The following is a 17233-nucleotide window of genomic DNA, read 5'->3' as shown; positions in this document are numbered from 1 at the left end:
CATTATTATCAGATACCTGACATGTGGTCTGCAGACCACATGCCAGATTATCTGATTTCCTTTTCAATGCAAAAGATAAGGTGGACAAGTTGGAGAAATCTGAAGTTTATAGGCTCAAGTACCCGGAGTGTAATAGTGTTTATGTGGGACAATGTGGTCGAAATTTACAAAAACGGTATGCTGAACATGAAAGGTCCTTCAGACTAGGAAAAAATGATTCGCCTTTTTCGATACATTCTTTGTCATGCTACCACAAGTTCCCAAATCCAAACGATACGGAAATTTAACACTATGCAAAGAAGGGTTACAAACTCGATAATTCAGAATCCTTGGAAATTCACAAGCATAGGCATTCCGGGTGCAACCTGTTATTAGCACATCCGCATTGTAAATTGTAAATTCAGGTACTCAATCAAGCCAAACATCTCTATTTTTACCTACAGGGGGTGCTATATATAAGGGCTAATGTGATAAACTATGGTTAGTTTTATGTATAAGTTTGAAAATGTCCTTGTAGGACGAAACTGCAGTAACGTTATAACAAATAAAAGTAGTAAAAAACATAGAAAGTTCAAATTCTCTTTCCTTCAACATAATTTCTGTTATCATAATCATTCATTTAGATATTATTACTCAAGTCAACAAGGGGACATTTTCAGAGGAAATAAATAGATATCAATAAAAAAATCATTTTAATTTCTGTTCTATCTACAACATAGTATCAACACAAGACTCCATAATAACCCTCTCCTTTCTATCGTTACTATGCATTGCTAAGACCTAAGACATATACCATGTTTCTCATGCACTCCAACTTATCAAATCTCACTTTCCTTGGAGGTCATCTTGCACAACTGTATCGATTTCTCCCAGACATCTTTACAGAATTTGTCGTCATACATTTGGAAGGGATAAAAAAATTTACGGCAGTCCAAGAACAGCTTTCCCTTGTCTTCTGTAACTCTTTCATCAGTAGCAAGGTGAATCATTGTTTGGGCTCCTTCCTCGGTACTCTGCAAAAAAATCAAGAGAGATACATCCCTGTGTTAGGAATCACACGTTAAAAGGTAAGACCTCGTTATTCCTTAGCTCGCACAAGTTTGACTCCTGAGGGTGGTCGTTCGTAGGGGAGCGACAGCTGGTTAACGGCAAAATAGATTTTAAACAGACTTCCAAACAGATACATCATATTCAGGCATGAGGATGAGAAAAACAGGACTAACCAGTAATATAGGACGTTTTTGAAACGTATAGGACGTTTTTGGTTTTACATTTTCATTGATGTAATTTGTGAATAATTCAATAATCAAACTCAGATTTTTATTTACCACTCCAGAATGGTTTTATCCCACAGGAAGAGAACTTGAATATGCCACTAGTGGTTTCTTTGTAAAATTATGAAGATCCGTTCGTAGAAACTGTGGTGGTCATGGAAAAACCCCATTTTAACCTTTCTGGTTATTTTCATACAAAAAAGAAACTCAGATGTGAAACGATATCAACTAAAATCAACTGAAAGGATTCATTGAGATGATACGTAAATGATTTTATTTTTGTTGAACAGATTTCACTTTCATGTAAACTACAACCCTGGTTTGAGTTGAAGAATAGCTTCAGTTGACATTTAGCCTCTTCGTCATAAGGTCTTCTTCAATAAATATAATTTCAAATCAAATATCCTGTATCTCTTGTGACGAATTAAGTCAATTATTATTTTTTTTTACCGTAGTGTGCGCTGGTCAGGCCCTATCCCCCGAAGCCCCAATACATTCAGGAGGGGGCGCCAGCATTATCAACCAATGACCACTCCCCACACCGTTGGGTAAGTGATCATTGGGTCCGAGAGTCATGTGCCCTGAGCAAACGCAGTGAGCTTAGAATGACAGCCTTCTGCTTCTGTGATGCTAAGATTTCTGCCTTAGTGCGGCAAGCCGGTATGATTTTAGGATTCGAGAGTAGAGAGGACATCATTCCACCAAGGACTCCAATAATCAGAACAACCATCTTGACAGAGTGATCTGGATAGAGTCTGCGAAGTTCGAAGAGAAAATCTCGATATTTCATCCATTTTTCCTCTTTTTTTCTGACGATATTCGACTCGCCATGAGCTGAAAACTCCACGACAAATATCGTTTTGCTCTGGTGGTCGAGAAGGACTACATCAGGCTTATTAGCTTGCATCAGCCTGAGGGTGGGGAACGAATAGTTTCAATAAATTCGGCACTTCTCGTTCCGCACAACGGATTCAATATCCCCAGGAGCGTAGGGCAACACCGGTGTCTCGTCAATATCGTAAGAGTGCCGTAAATAGTAATATAGGACTGTTAGGACCGCGTTGTGTTGTATTATGTGTTGAAGACACCATCCTGGCAAGCCATAATGAACCCCTCAGTTTCCGACTTCAGTCCACTCGACCTGAGAAAAGCGAACGTCAGGCGCTTTGATAAGCCTAAGTCTTTAATGTTATTGAAGAAGACCCAATGCATTAGCTCATACTTGTGTCTCTGCAGAAGTAAGGTGATCTATGCGGCTTTTAACTGAGCTTTCTGCTGAACGGGTTCCAACTCGGTGACAGAGTTGTGGTCACCCAAAAGAGAAATGTTCCAATTCCTGCTCTCTCATGGTCACGGACCATGCAGAGAAGGGGATCTGAACTCCTGATGACAGGGTGTATCCAGTACCATTCTGTAATGTAGACACTCCAAACTCATAAGTCCACAGCCTCCCTGTTGTCGGGGAAAGTTCAACCGTGAAACGGACGATTTGAGATGCAAACTCCGGGGGTGTCACAGTTATACCCTCGAGTATTTCCGAGCGCAACGGATAATGGCAATAGTGAGATGCAGAAGAGAAGGGAACTGAGAGAATCACCATAAAATACACCCCTCCTGAAAGTGACCCACACTGGGTTGACCGGATGTAATGGTGTAGCGAGTTCGCCAAAGTGGTATCAGTTGTTCAATGTATCCCAATAGTTTGTCGGGTACCACAAGGAATCTAAGCAAATGCAAGATGAGCTCATGCGATATCATATCAAATGCCTTATTGTAATCGATCCAGGCCATAGAGAGGTTGCGCTTATATTGTATAGAGTCCCGTATTATTATTATTATCGCTTAATGTCGGAACTTGTGCAAGCTAACAGTTGACCAAAATCAATTAGTAATGGGGACAGATCGAGGGTCAATGAGAAATATAACATGAATTGTGAACAAATATATCTAGTCATCTATTCAATAACCTTTTTAAAAATATTTCTGAAATTTTTATCCTTCGCGTTATCCTATGTTTGTAGAAAAAACGACACTAATAATAGAAAAAAAATATATTCAATACATTGAAAGTTTCAATAAAACGCATTATTCAAATTGTTTGTCGCTGTGATTTTTTTGATTATTCGTTTAAGTTCGACGAGGTCACCAGTGCGATAATGGAGTTGTTATTTATGAAAGAAAACTTAAGGTAGCAGCATTGTTTCGAGCAATGTAGTTGCACCCCCGGACGAAGCTTCTGTTCATTTTGGACAAGAGGAGTCTGGCCAAATGCCCTTGACTGAGAAGCAGCGGCCATATAATATAAAAAAGAAGAAGCTAACTTCAGGGTGCCGGTTTTTAGTCACGGTGTGCGCGCGCATGGTGAAAAATTACTCTTATCATTTTTCTAACACGCCAGAAGCGAAGAAATCGTGCAACAGAGCAGGAATCGGTTCAGAATACAGGACTACACAGTGGATAATGTTTACTCAGAGGACACCGTGAAAATTTGTGTTTCTTAATGGACATCTCAACTGCAGAAGGGAAAAATATATATTTAGAGCTTATGTGAGTAATTGGTTCTCAAGATGCAAGTAATGCACGATCAAGTGAGATTCATTCAGATGATTGTGTAGTTTAGTTTGATATTCCTCTTGAAGATGATCACTTGGTGATCGAAACACGTGTCGAGGTGTTAAAATAACGGTTTGGTGTTAGGAAAAATCTCCACCAAAAGATTCCAAACAGTGCATCGCAAGTTCAAGATGAATGTGACGAACGTCCAACAAAACTATATATTATATGAAGCAAGACTGTTGGAATTAGCCCCAAGAAATGGACAAGATCCACATCCTGGCCCTTCCCAAGAATTCCACTGTGAATTTATTCTCCTGCTAGTCATCGTACTGAATCTTGAGGAGTAACAAACCCAGCAGAAGTATATATTTCATACCTTTCCATATATAACTGTCAGCAAAATCAACATGACCGACCAGACGGTTTTTTCCTCATGAAGAGCCTTCCAGAACAACGTGGATCTAACCACTCCCGGATGGAGCGAGTATGCAGTTACATCTGTGCCAGCCAACTTCTCAGCAAAACCCTTAGCAGCGATAGCTTGACACAGTTTGGAGTTGTTATAGGTCTGGAAAACGTGGCGGATATCTTTGGAAGGATTCAAATCTTCAATTTCCATTCTGGTCCAATACGCTCCGCAGGAACTTGTGAAGATTATTCGGCTTGGACCTGATTTCTTCAAGAGGTCTGAAAATAGTATTAGAATATCATTGATAGTAATAATAGTTCATTGTGCTCAGCCGAAACGTGAAATGTTTGGAGTGAATGATCAAAAAGATTCATTCGAGACAATTTGGTATCGTATTGTAAAAGTGCAAATCCTTCTCAAAAGCTAAAGTGTTTATGAAAGTGTGAAAAATTAAACGAACAGGTTATTTACACTGGAGTTGAAAAGGAGTACAACTGAAGATGCTAGTCATCCACATAGGAGAAACGTTGAGAAATTCATTCAGAACGAACGCAGGTCGATAATGGAACTTGATTACGAAAGCCTAACTCAATTCCGTTTTCTGTAAGCAACGTAAAATGCAAATAGCATTTTTTATAAAATCAAAGGTCAAGTTAGTGGCGCTGATAACATTCATGTCTACGTTATTGACGTTATCAATTTCACTATTGGCAAATGCAAAGTCTATTTCTAAGATGATGCTCAAAAACTTGGAATCTGTATTGGAAAATTCGGCAGTTCATCTTGGAACAGAAATGTATGTCGATTATGTAATGTACGAGTAGGTACTTATGTGATATGCATGATAAAATAAATCCATGTTATATGCCCAGTCACAAATGGTATCCATTTGATATAATTCATCAACAAGGTTATAGTAAATCCGATATATAAGAAACAATAAATCACTTTATGAATTTGTATCATCGAAAACATGTAATCTCATATGCAATCTAGGATGGTATACAAAGTTACCTCATAATACTTCAAAAAAAAAATTGAATACTATTTCTTACAATTATGGTGCACCACAAGAGATCACTTCAGGGCCTTCACATTCCTTATACAGTGATTTTCTTTAATATCCCACCCCCTTTTATTTCTTGAAAGGGTCAACTCAAAAAATTGAAATTTAAAATAATGAAATTTATGCGTGAATAATTTATTTTGAAGTGAAATTGATAGATGAAACTTTCAAGATGGCAACTGGACGCCATCTGGGAAAAAAATTAAATAGAAGGAGGGGGTCTCCTGACACATCTTTCTGAAAATCCAGACAAATGCTTCACAACCCTAGAATACAATGTCACTATCATCAACTACTACAAAATGAAGGAACTTTTAATAATTGCCTGAATACATTGACATTTAACTACATGATATGAGGTAATAAGCTGGAGGTCATTTCTGAAAATGCTCAAAATACACACATCGGAAAAGTCTAGGGATATTTTTAAAAATGGCAATAATTTTTTTTAGATCGCTTTAGGGGAAAAAAGGTGATGGGTGATTATTGAACGAATGTAATTTACAACAAAATTTATTAACTGGTCAAAAATACTGAGTGCGCATACAAGCAAACTACAAAACAATATGGCTCTTCTTTGGCACCCCGAAAAAAAATCATAATACAAAAAAAATTGGGATCAGTACAAAGTATGGCCTCCACGCTGGTTTATTACGGTCCTACATCTATCGTGCATCGACAAAATGAGATTGTCAATGTCTTGTTGAGGTACATTTGCCCATTCAGCGATTAAAAGCTCTCTCAATTGAAACGTTGTGTGAATGTTCCCCATATGCGGAGTAATTCTTCGTTGAAGCATGTCCCACACATGCTCGATGGGATTCAGATCCGGTGATTGTGCTGGCCATGGCAATACATCAACTCCTTCGTTGGTGAGGTGGAAGTTTTCACCAACAGCACCAGCAAACGGACGGACGATAGGTAGAAGAATGGTGTCGAGGTACTGTCGAGCTGTGAGGGAGCGATTTGGAAAAACGAGATCGGTTCTGCCGCCGATCATGATTCCGCCCCATAGCATTACTGTACCACCTCTGTATGTGTGGACTTCCTGAACGTGTCACAAACGTTCATTATTTCCAGGTCGTCTCCACAGTCTTACTCGACGAGAACCTGGATGAAATCCAAATCTGGATTCGTCTGTAAATAAAACTGTGGCCCAATCATTTGCATCCCAGTTTTGATGTTCTTGACACCACTCTAATCTTCTACCGCGATTGCCTCTCGACAAAGGTGGACATCTAAGTGGCCTTCTGTTGTGGAGATCTGCTGCATGCAGTCGATTTCTGACAGTATCACGACCAATGGTTACCTGGTGCGTCTGATGCAACACGTTAACCAACTCAGGTGCTGTGATTGTCGGTTGTCTTCTTGCGGTTAAGACCAAAAATCGGTCTTGAACTGCAGTTGTAACGCGTCCTCGTCCTGGATGTTGTTTGGCTGGACTGCCCGTTTCACGGAAACGCCGCCACAATCGACTGATAACACTTTGGGAGACCCCCAAACGAAGAGCTACATCATTTTGTCGCATGCCATCTTGAAGAAGCCCTACAGCTCTATTCATCTCAGCTAATGGTAAGTGATGGCATTCCATGTTAAAGCACAGTATTTCCAGTTTAATTGCTGAGCAAGAACTGCATAGAATGTACAAACTCGACACTTTTAGATTATTGATTTTAGCCGAAAACCTACAGTTTGTGAAAAACTTGATGAAAGATTAGTTACCGTTTTTGCAGGCTTTGTTCAACCCATAGAAATCTACAGGGTGGTCGAGTGTACCAATTTAATCGAAATTAAACGACCTCATGCATTTTTTTTATGATATTTAGGTTATAAAATATCCCTAGACTTTTCCGATGTGTGTAGTTGCCTTGAACTTCTTGACATATGAACAGCCTATCCGATATTTGTCGCCGAACATTTTCGAACACAGTAACGTCAATATCTTTACAAATATTTATTATTCTCTGCCGTATATCCAATATTGAAAAAGGTTCAGTTTCGTACACCTTTTGCTTCAAATAGTCCCATGAAAAAAGTCCAAAGGTGTCAAATCTGGTGAGCGGGCTGGCCATTCTGTATGAGCTCGACTGCCTCTCCTATCCAAATAATCCCATAAAAAAAGTCCAAAGGTTTCTGATCTGGCGAGCGGGCTGGCCATTCTGTAGGACCTCGACGGCCTATCCAACGACCGGAAAATGTAGTATCCAAATAGTTTTTCACTAGTCTGAAGTAATGTGGTGGTGCTCCATCTTGTTGGAATACAATATCTATATCGAATTCATTAGGATTCGCTTCGACGATTTCAGTGATGAGAGGGTGGAGAGTAGTTTCCAGTATATTCAAATACAGTTCCCTTGTTGAATTTTGATCAATAAATAGAGGTCCTTCAATATGGTTTCCCAATATTCCTGTCCAAACGTTAATTTTTTCTGGATATTGGGTTTGTGTTTCCCGGAAAACCTGAGAGTTGGTGTCACTCCAATAACGGCAATTTTGTCTGTGAACATTGCCGTTCAGAAAAAATGTACATTCGTCACTGAAACAAATATTGTAGATAGGTAGGATGCCTTGCAATGGTTTCCGTCATGATTTCGCAGAATTCTGTTCTTCGATCAGGGTCACTTCGAGTTGATTGGAGTACCATTTTAATTTTGTATGTTTTTTCAAAACCTTAAGGAACAATAGAATTTATGATTTAAAAAAAAAACCGTTCCTTAATTTCAATATTTAGATGCAATAAACGATTGTTAATTAACAAACGCATTTTTTAGCAACAAAGAAATTTTTTTAAGAAACCATTTCTCTTCTAAAAATCATGATTTTTTTCCATTAAAATAATGCAGAAAAAAATTTCGAATTGCTTATAAACAAAGTATTTGTTTATAATAAATTTATTAGCAATAGCTGTAATAAATTTTAAAAAAATATTATCAATTAGTTTTCAGACATGAGACATTGAAACAATGAAAAATTAGAAAAAAAAACATTTTGTAATGTATTTTTTATAAAATTATAATTTTCAATTGTCAATAAAAAAATTGAAAATAACAATTTTTTCATTTTGGCAACGGTAATCTATTTTTTGCCTATTAAGGATAACTTCACCAAAGGAAAAAAATGCCACGGTTTTAATTTAATAATTATAGGGATTTTTATATTAACTTTCAATTCAGAAAAAGTTATCAACTAACAAATTTATAATTAACGTTGAAATTGGGATAAACATTTTTTGACTGCGAATTATTGTTTATTGATATATCCCAACATCACATGAATTTTTTCATTCCTTAATATTTACATTTAATATGTTTAAATAATTTTTTTTGTTTTTATGTCAGAGTGACGAAAGGCGCGCGGAAGCCAGACTACCAGCTTTTGGCTCTATTTTCAGGGCTCTGTAAAAATTATAAATAATCGAGAAACAGTTTCGGGAGTCGGGACTTTTTTACGTAAATTCATTGATCTTTTCAAATCTTTTTTCAAATTTTGAAAATTTTGAAAATTTTACGAGATATTAAGAAAAAACTAAAGCCCAATTTTTTTTTCACTTGATTGTTTATAACTTTTGTAATTTTAATCGGCGCGTTTTCGGACCTTTCCTCAAACTTTCTAGGCAAAAATACGAATCGAATGACACCTTGGTCGTAATTTTTGAACAGGGCTGAAAAATGTTACAAAAAAAAGGACATGTGAACTAGACTAATAGATTAACAACACAGATGAAATAGATTGCTGCCCGAAAGTATTACAGAAAAATGTTTTATGATTTTTCAAGTTTTCTGTTAGGTCATATAATTTGCAACCCTTTCGTTTTCAATGCCAACCCCACCTTCGAATATTCTTGATGCTTTCCAAAGCAATTTAGTATATTCGTTATATCATTTTTCAAAGAGTCAACAGGAAATGAAATAAAAATGGGTCTTATAGTTTCAATAATGAATATGTTTTCCCACAGATTACGATTTCTTTCCCGTTAATAGACAGCAATTCAAACTTTCAATTGATTGAAATTCAGTTTGATGATACTTTCTATGTGAAATGAAACTTACCGATCAAAAGATGTGTGAGCAGAAAATGCCCGAAATAATTCACTTGCATCGTTTTTTGGAGACCATCCTCAGTGTATTTCAACTCTGTCGTTCCTATTCCTGCGTTGTTTATTAGGACATGCAAACGCGGTTCGGTCTCGATGATTTCCTTCGCAAATTTCCTGACGGATTCGAAGGAACCCAAATCGAGGTATTTGACAACCACATTAGGATTCTTAGTTTCCTTGATGATTTTCTCTCTGGTTTCAGTGGCATCAACCTTATCTGCGATGATGAGTCTACATCCTCTGGAGGCAAGAGTCAGTGCTGCTTGGTAACCAAGACCTGAAAGAATCATTATTAAGTATGAAGAGGATATAGTAAATGTGGAATCCCATTTGTAAAGGGGATGGAGAAGACATGATAGGTAGAACATCACTGGAGTTCTATCCCAACACGAAACCGTTATTTTCAACACCTCGACACCAAGTAATGAATTTCAAGAGAAAGATTTAATCTTGCTCTTGAACTTCCTCTTGAAGACGATCATTTGGTGCCTTCTAATATGCGTGTGGCTCTCTCTCCTGGGATTGGCAATTTCGGCAAAAAATCTTTGGGAATGATGTCTCTTGCTCTGCACAGAAAACTGAGGTGAGTTTTTTCTTCGGTGAGCTTGATTATAGTGTTCTCATATCTTCGGAATAAGTCGGTGGTTCCGGGTCTGGGAAAACCTTTAGGGATGATGTTGTTGTCTCTTGTTCTGCACAGAAAACTAAGGTGAGTTTCTTCCTTGGTAACTTTGACCACAGTCTTCTTATATCATCGGAATAAGTCTCTGGTTCCGGATCCTAGAAAAACTTTGGGATGATGTTGTTGTCTCTCACTCTGCACAGAAAACTGGTAAGCTACCTTGGTAAGCTTGACCACAGTCTTCTTATATCATCGGAATAAGTCTCTGGTTGTGGATTCTAGAAAAACTTTGGGGATGAATGTTGTTGTCTCTTGATCTGCACAGAAAACTGAGGTGAGTTTCTACCTTGGTAAGCTTGACCATAGTCTTCTCTTATCCTCGAAGTGAGTCGCTGGTTCCAGGTTCGGATCTGGAACCAACGATCACTGGGTGATTGAAACACGTGTCGAGGTGTTGAAAATAACGGTTTGGTGTTCGGATAGAACTCCAGTAATATTCATCACTACACCAAAGGTTCCAAACAGTGCATGATAGAAATAGAATAAAAAACATTCACTACCATTCTAAGCATATGGATTTGAGTGGCAAGTCGATTATCAGTACTGCAGCGGACTTTTTTGGTTCCAATGAAGGCTCTTGATATCCACTATTCATATATGCGGAAGCTCGCTCATTCACAGGATCATTAGTCAAGTCCTAGACAATTTTTGAGAGCACACTGCATCTGCAAGTTGAACCCTGCATGTCTGGTGTTGAAATTGCTGGATTTCAGTTTGATATAAAAGTGTTTTTTGAGTGGACTCAACGAAAAATTTACCGTAGATCTTTCATCATTGTCGCCTATTGGTGACTACTAATTTCCATAGGTCCAAACCTTCAGTATTAATTGAACTATTGATAAATAGGTATTTTAAAATATTTCCGAACTTCATCACCTTTTTTACCTTTCTTACCTCTCAGGGTAAAAACACTCTCTCCTGAAAATGGCTATGTTATGAATCTCATAGAATGGACTCCAGACTATACTTGCATATTCTATCTTCGAACTACATAGGTGAAGTACTACAGCTTCATGGCTTTAATATCATGAAAGTTTCTGCAATTTCTGACAATAAAACCGTAAGCTCTCAAAGATTCTGAAACTTTTTGTGACATATGTCTACCAAATGCTAATTTTTGCTCGAATATCACCCCTAGGTCTTTGATCTCATTACATCTCAGCAGATCTGAATCCTTTATTACATACAGAAATGTATGAACCTCTTTTTTTTTCGACTATATCCCACTTCATCTCTCCACATTGAGTTTCAATTCATTATTGCTGCACCAAGCAACAAGAAATTCTAATTGAGATTGAAGATTTTCACAATTACCTTCTTCCTTAATTATAGAAAATAATTTCAAGTCATCGCGGAGCATAACCGCTCACAAGCTAAACTTTCACATAAGTTGTTAATAAACAATAAAAACAAAAGAAGACCTAGGTTGGAGCCTCAAGGCACACCAGAAGAAGCGTTATATGTTCAAGACTTATAAAAGCTATATGACACGAATCCATTAGTTTATTGAGCAAGACACCATGATCAATTTCATCAAATGCTTTAGAGAAATCCGTGTATATAACATCTACTTGGCCATTGTTATCTAATGCTTCGGAAATAAATTGAGAAATAGTGACTAGATTTGTAGCAGTAGAACGATTAGTGACAAATCCATGTTGATGTTGAGATAGTTGCCGTATATAAAATAATCTCAAAAATTTTAGAAAACATACATAAAATAGATTTGGGTCTGCAATTCTCTATATATGCTTTTTCATCACTTTTGTACACAGTACATACTTTAGCTAATTCCCAAATATCTGGAAATTTCACAGATATCAGACATGAATTAAAAATTCTTGTTGAAGGTTTTGCTAATGCCTCTGCACAATCCTTTAACAAAAATTATGGAATCATATTTGGACCTGATGTCAGTTTGTCCTGAAGTATAAAAAATAAACTCCCAATTTTCACTGATACATTTCAATAGATAGATGTTCATGCAGAAAACGAAATCATAAATGAATAAGTAGAAAAGTAGATTTTGAACAGATTGAACATAAAATTAGGATTCCGAAAAGTCGAGAAATATGATTGGTTTACATGGTAATCTCTCGTGATTCTTCCTCAGTTGACGAACATTTCAAATATGTTACAAATTCACTAGGAAAAATAAATCGGATCATTGTAATTTATCGCTATTATATCAATCAAGACACCGACCGGTTTGTTCTATGTCGAGACGGTTAAAGTTCACTTCAACAAAACCTTGGACAAATTTGAATGCATTAACTATGTCGATACTAATGCATTTCATATGTTTTTCCATCGTATTATGAATATTATCTCAACAACTAGACACAAGCTGCCCAAATTACGTACATTTTCATTGAATATACAGTAGCACTGAGAACTATTTTCCTGGAGTTTCCATACACAGTTCCAGTTCGCGATGCCACCGAAGCTGTGAATCATCCAAAAGATTTTTCAAACTCATTGGATTTGCCAAGCAGGCCACCGCATAACTTACAACTGAGGTTTGAATCGCTACGTAATTTGAATCCAGCACGGCTGTGCAACGGCACGCGATTAGTCATTAAAAAATTATTTGAGAGAGTTGTCAAAGACAGCATTTTGAATGGCAAGTTCCAAGGCGAATCCCTATTATACCAATCCATTATAAAAGTGTGCAATTTCCAATTATATTGGCATTTGCAATGACTTCTATTGAGTCTCAAGGCCAAACAATTTCAATTTGTGGCTTGGATTTGAGTACACCATGTTTTTCACACGGACAATTATACATGGCATGCTCTTGAGTGGGCAAACTATCCAGTTTGTTTGTGTTAGCTAAACATGAACTAACAACAAAAACAAAATAGACATTTGCTTATTTGCTTAATCGCCTCTATGCATATATTAATTATTTTTCTTTTCTTTTTGCATGCATTGTATTAATTTGTTGATATTCTTCGTTTTTAGGCTTACATAGGACTTTGTCCTCAGCCTTTATTTATATGTAATAATAAAAATAATAATAATAATGCTAGTGGACGGACGTGTCGATAGCGATCGTCAACAAAGACGGTACGCGGACGCCATTGTTGGTGAAGGAACTTATTTCATTTTGTGAATTTCCACCGTTATAATAATATGACGTGCCAGCACCAATAATAAATTAAAAATAGTGGTAATAGAAATTGTTCAAGTATTTTAAAATTAATAGTACTCTCATTCACGCCGGTTAGAGGCCGGGTGGACCGGAATACTGAAGTGAAATAAATATATATCTACTCTCATTCACGCCGGTTGAAGACCGGATGTTCACTTGGGAGTAGGATCGCAACAATTAATCTTTTATGAAGAAGACGATATGAAGAAGATATGGAAAAACAGTTATCACTAGAATAAAAAGAGCACTGGTCATAATAGCGCCAAATCTGGAAGCTGGGACCAACATTGAGAAGAAGAAGAACAATTTTATACACACTATAGCAATGAGAGATCGATATTATTTGTGAGTGTTATCGTTCTGATAGAAATTATTTATTACCAAACAACGTTCGCCGGATCAGATAGCATTAATATAAATAAAAATTGGAATGTTTCTGTTAGTACCTGTGTTCTGCTCGAATTTCAATATTTGATACAAATAAGGATCGAAATGTTTGAAATTTGTTTAAATAAATTGCTTGGTTGCAATGATTTTCACGGATTCTATTATTGTATAAGTATGATTGATAGATGTCGACTATTTTGTATTTCATAGGTGGTATGAATGAAGTGTTAGCGATGAAGAAAAAAGAAGAAGAAGAGTAAGATGTTAAGGAAATATAATTGTTTAGAAAAAAACCCTCTATTCCTTCTTTGTTTTCCGTTGTTATGGTTGTGTAATCAGATAGTAACATGTAATGTGAGAAAGTTAATATAATGTGAAAGTAAGAAACTAGTTTTAATTCATTACGAAGAAACTACCATAATAAATAACAAAATTTTGTTCTACAAAGAAATATAATGAAGAAATACGTCTCATAGATTTGTTATTCTACACAGTTGCCGAAAAATTGTGTACAGAACATGTCCGAAAATAATTTTTTTGACTCGCAGACTACAATTTTGTCTACCTTTCCAAAACAACAGAATTTTCCGGACTTTTTACGTAAATCACCATTTTCATATGTACTCATCTCAATATTGAAATCTGTCACAATCTGTCACTCACCAGAGTTTCCTCCTGTAATCAAAACTGTTTTTCCTACTAAACAAACTTTGTTTTTGCACCACCCATACGTCAACCTACACAAAATGAAGATTGATACCAAAATATATAGAACGTACATCAACATGATTCTGCTCGTTTATGAGTATATAATGTTTTCAAAGAGATTGTTCACGAATCGAAGTCGTTCTTATCAAAGGAGAGATAATAGTCCGAGAAATGTTGGTTGAGAATATCAACAGTAGAAATAGAAAGAAATGAAAGTCTGGGATGGAGTTTCTGATTATACAGTACGTTCTGCGATGTGATAGACAAGGAATATTTTATTTTTCTAAAAAAGTTATTGTGTACGTTGTCTGTTAAAAGAATTGAGTGAATTTGAATTTTTCTCAGAAAATATGTATTTATTCATCAATTTATATTTTTTTCCCTTTAAATTAGTCCCCCTCAGATATAATACACTTGGGCCGGTGAATTCCTCAGCAATTTTTTTTTGTTGTTTGTCCGTTTGCTAACTTGATTCTTTTTCATCGATCAATCTTGTGTTTTGTTTGCAAGTCTGTTGATTGATTTCCACAGTTATGAAAAATGATTAAAAGAACACTTCAATATAACAAAGGCGATATTGAAGTTCCGAACTATAGTACCACATCTTTACATTACTCAAAGATTTTATGTGATAGGAGAAAAAACAGCATTCACAAATAGATAATACACCTTCATCATGGAATATTGTGCTGAAAAATTAGGAAGTTTCTAGCAGAAATGAGGAAGCAGTTTATAGGTCAGAACTTCTATGAATACTGAAGAAACTTCATTTGGCCATTGGCAAATTTGAATGAAGACAAATTGTCCACTACTTCAGTTAAATCTTTTTCATCGCCAATCAATCCGTCCTTCTTATTATCCACTCACAGAAATGCGACAGAACATACAATTTCAAAAACCCAACAGTACAATGTATAATTTTATTTTTTATCAGTTGAAACTTTCGTTTTCTCATGCATTTTTCTTTGCTTCTACTATTTTCCTGGAAAGCCCCTTTGTATTCTGATTATTTCACTAATTGTTGCGGAAGAAGAATAGTCATGTTTAATTCAATTCCTTTGTTTGTTGAATTCTTATGAAAAGTTGAGCAGTTGTCAGTCACTACAAAAATACGATTTTATGTGAAATATTGGATCTATATAATAAAAATACAACTTTTGTGAGTATTTGGACTCACAATACAAACTCTGTAAACATTTGGGTTTACACAAATTACTAAAGTCTCCAACTATTATGTGTACTTGGCTTCCTTCAAGAATTTATTAAAATATGCATTGTTTTATTCGAATAATCATCAAAAAGTACTCAGGTAGTTGTTAAATGTAATTTGTATTAGGCTGTGATCGAAAAAAATAGCAGTTCTGAACGTTTCGTCTGCTACAGCGGTAAGAAAATGCGCATACACCACTGAAGATATGTGATGAAACTTCTGATACTAAAAGTTCCATTGGATCACGACCTAATAGCCTTAGTTCTGTTCTCTCTGATCGTCTTATTGTTTATGAACTCTTCAAATTGCACATGTTATCAATGTCACTGAGCTATTCCTGATATAAAACAGATATAAAGTGATAGAGATAAGGAATGTTGTTGATTGCTTGCTATTTATATAAATAAGGTTATCACGCATATCATTTCTCTCCTTTGAACAGTGTTACATCAAATCTAGTGAATTTTTTAAAACACTAAAACAGTTTGAATGTCAAAATACTCCTAACTAGTTACGTCGTTCACGAAAGCTCATCAAATGTTCAAAATGATATCCATTGTCCCTCAAACACATATTGTATATTGCAATAGTATTTTAATGGTCGATATCGAGCAATTGGGAAGTTATAGCCATACAAGCCCTCCTTATTGTTTCTTTCAATTCATCAATATTGCTAAAAGTTAAGCAGATTACCAAGTCTTCAATGAAGCCCCACAATGAAAAGTCCATAAGGGAAAGGTAAGGTGAACGTGGTGGCCATTTAATAGGACTATTGTTTAATATCCACCGTCCCGGCATAGTCACATTGAGAAAATCTTTGCAAATAGTTCTGCGATGTTGCGGAGCTCCATCATGTTGAAAATATCGATGTTTTCGCGGGATATTCAAAGGCTAATCTTCCAACAACTCAACTGGAATCTCCAACAAGAACTCCATATATAATTCCCACGTCAGAAATGTCTCAAAAAAGTAGGGACCTATAATCTTGGTGTCTAGCACACCAACCCAAACATCAACTTCAAATTCCTCTTCTCAATTTGTTTATCTATGTAGGAAGGAATTTTCTTGTTGCTAGTGATAGTGAATACTTCTTTCACACCATCAATTATTTAAAGTATCAAAAAACACTTTAGTATGAGATTTTCACAGAAATGTAACACGTGTTTCGCCATACAATGGCTTCTTCGGGCGTGTTAGGACACGCCCGTGAGCAAAACCTTGACTTCTGATCGAATTTGGCGTGCTCTTTTGGTCTTGGATCTCCCGAGCTCTTCCATTGAGACAATTGAACTTTAATTTCGATGTTATTACCATACACCCATGATTCGTCACCTTTTAATCACCTTTTAAGCAAAGCTGGATCGTCGTTGACGTCATTCATTTATTCCTGAGACATGCGATGGTTTTTTGGGACAAAATTTAGCAATTTTGGAACGAAGTTCACTGCCACACGCTCCATGCCCGAAATTTCCAAAGAAATTGCATGACATTTGCCAACCAATATGCCGACATTCTCAGCAACTTATCTAATAGTGATTTGACGATAACCTACAACAGTTTTCTTCACTTTCTCAGCATTTTCGTCGGTTGTTGATGCTGGGAAACAATTAATGACATTTGCATTTCGATAATGTCCCTGCTCACTCGTTATGGCTCGTTCGTGATTTTTTGTTCAAAAAAAACACCGTAAC

The 17233-nt window shown here is 36.3% G+C and overlaps 1 protein-coding gene across 1 annotated transcript; it reads right to left on the bottom strand.

Moving 5' to 3' along the window:
- Positions 1–675: 675 nt before the first annotated feature.
- Positions 676–14448, bottom strand: LOC111516408 (retinol dehydrogenase 12-like). The gene is made up of 4 exons (XM_074176816.1): positions 14288–14448; positions 9355–9678; positions 4207–4517; positions 676–1013 (listed from the first exon to the last, which is right to left on the bottom strand). The coding sequence occupies exons 1-4, from the start codon at positions 14409–14411 to the stop codon at positions 819–821; spliced, it is 954 nt and encodes a 317-aa protein (XP_074032917.1). The 5' UTR covers positions 14412–14448; the 3' UTR covers positions 676–818.
- Positions 14449–17233: the final 2785 nt, after the last annotated feature.

This window comes from Leptinotarsa decemlineata, unplaced genomic scaffold (genome assembly GCF_025532065.1).
Source record: "Leptinotarsa decemlineata unplaced genomic scaffold, Ldec_3_MD MMD2_tig00002082_RagTag_RagTag, whole genome shotgun sequence".
NCBI classification, from domain to species: domain Eukaryota; kingdom Metazoa; phylum Arthropoda; class Insecta; order Coleoptera; family Chrysomelidae; genus Leptinotarsa; species Leptinotarsa decemlineata.
The sequence above is the reverse complement of the archived record's forward strand: the minus strand, read 5'-3'. Positions and strand labels throughout refer to the sequence as shown.

What these genes read in the sequence shown, in the direction of transcription:
- LOC111516408 (XM_074176816.1), bottom strand. Translation starts at nt 14,411, where the DNA reads ATGTTGATGTACGTTCTATATATTTTGGTATCAATCTTCATTTTGTGT. An exon ending in GCTCACACATCTTTTGATCG is followed by an intron (nt 4,518 to 9,354) that starts GTAAGTTTCATT and finishes TACTATTTTCAG; the next exon opens with ACCTCTTGAAGAAATCAGGT. An exon ending in TGACAGTTATATATGGAAAG is followed by an intron (nt 1,014 to 4,206) that starts GTATGAAATATA and finishes ATTTTTTTGCAG; the next exon opens with AGTACCGAGGAAGGAGCCCA.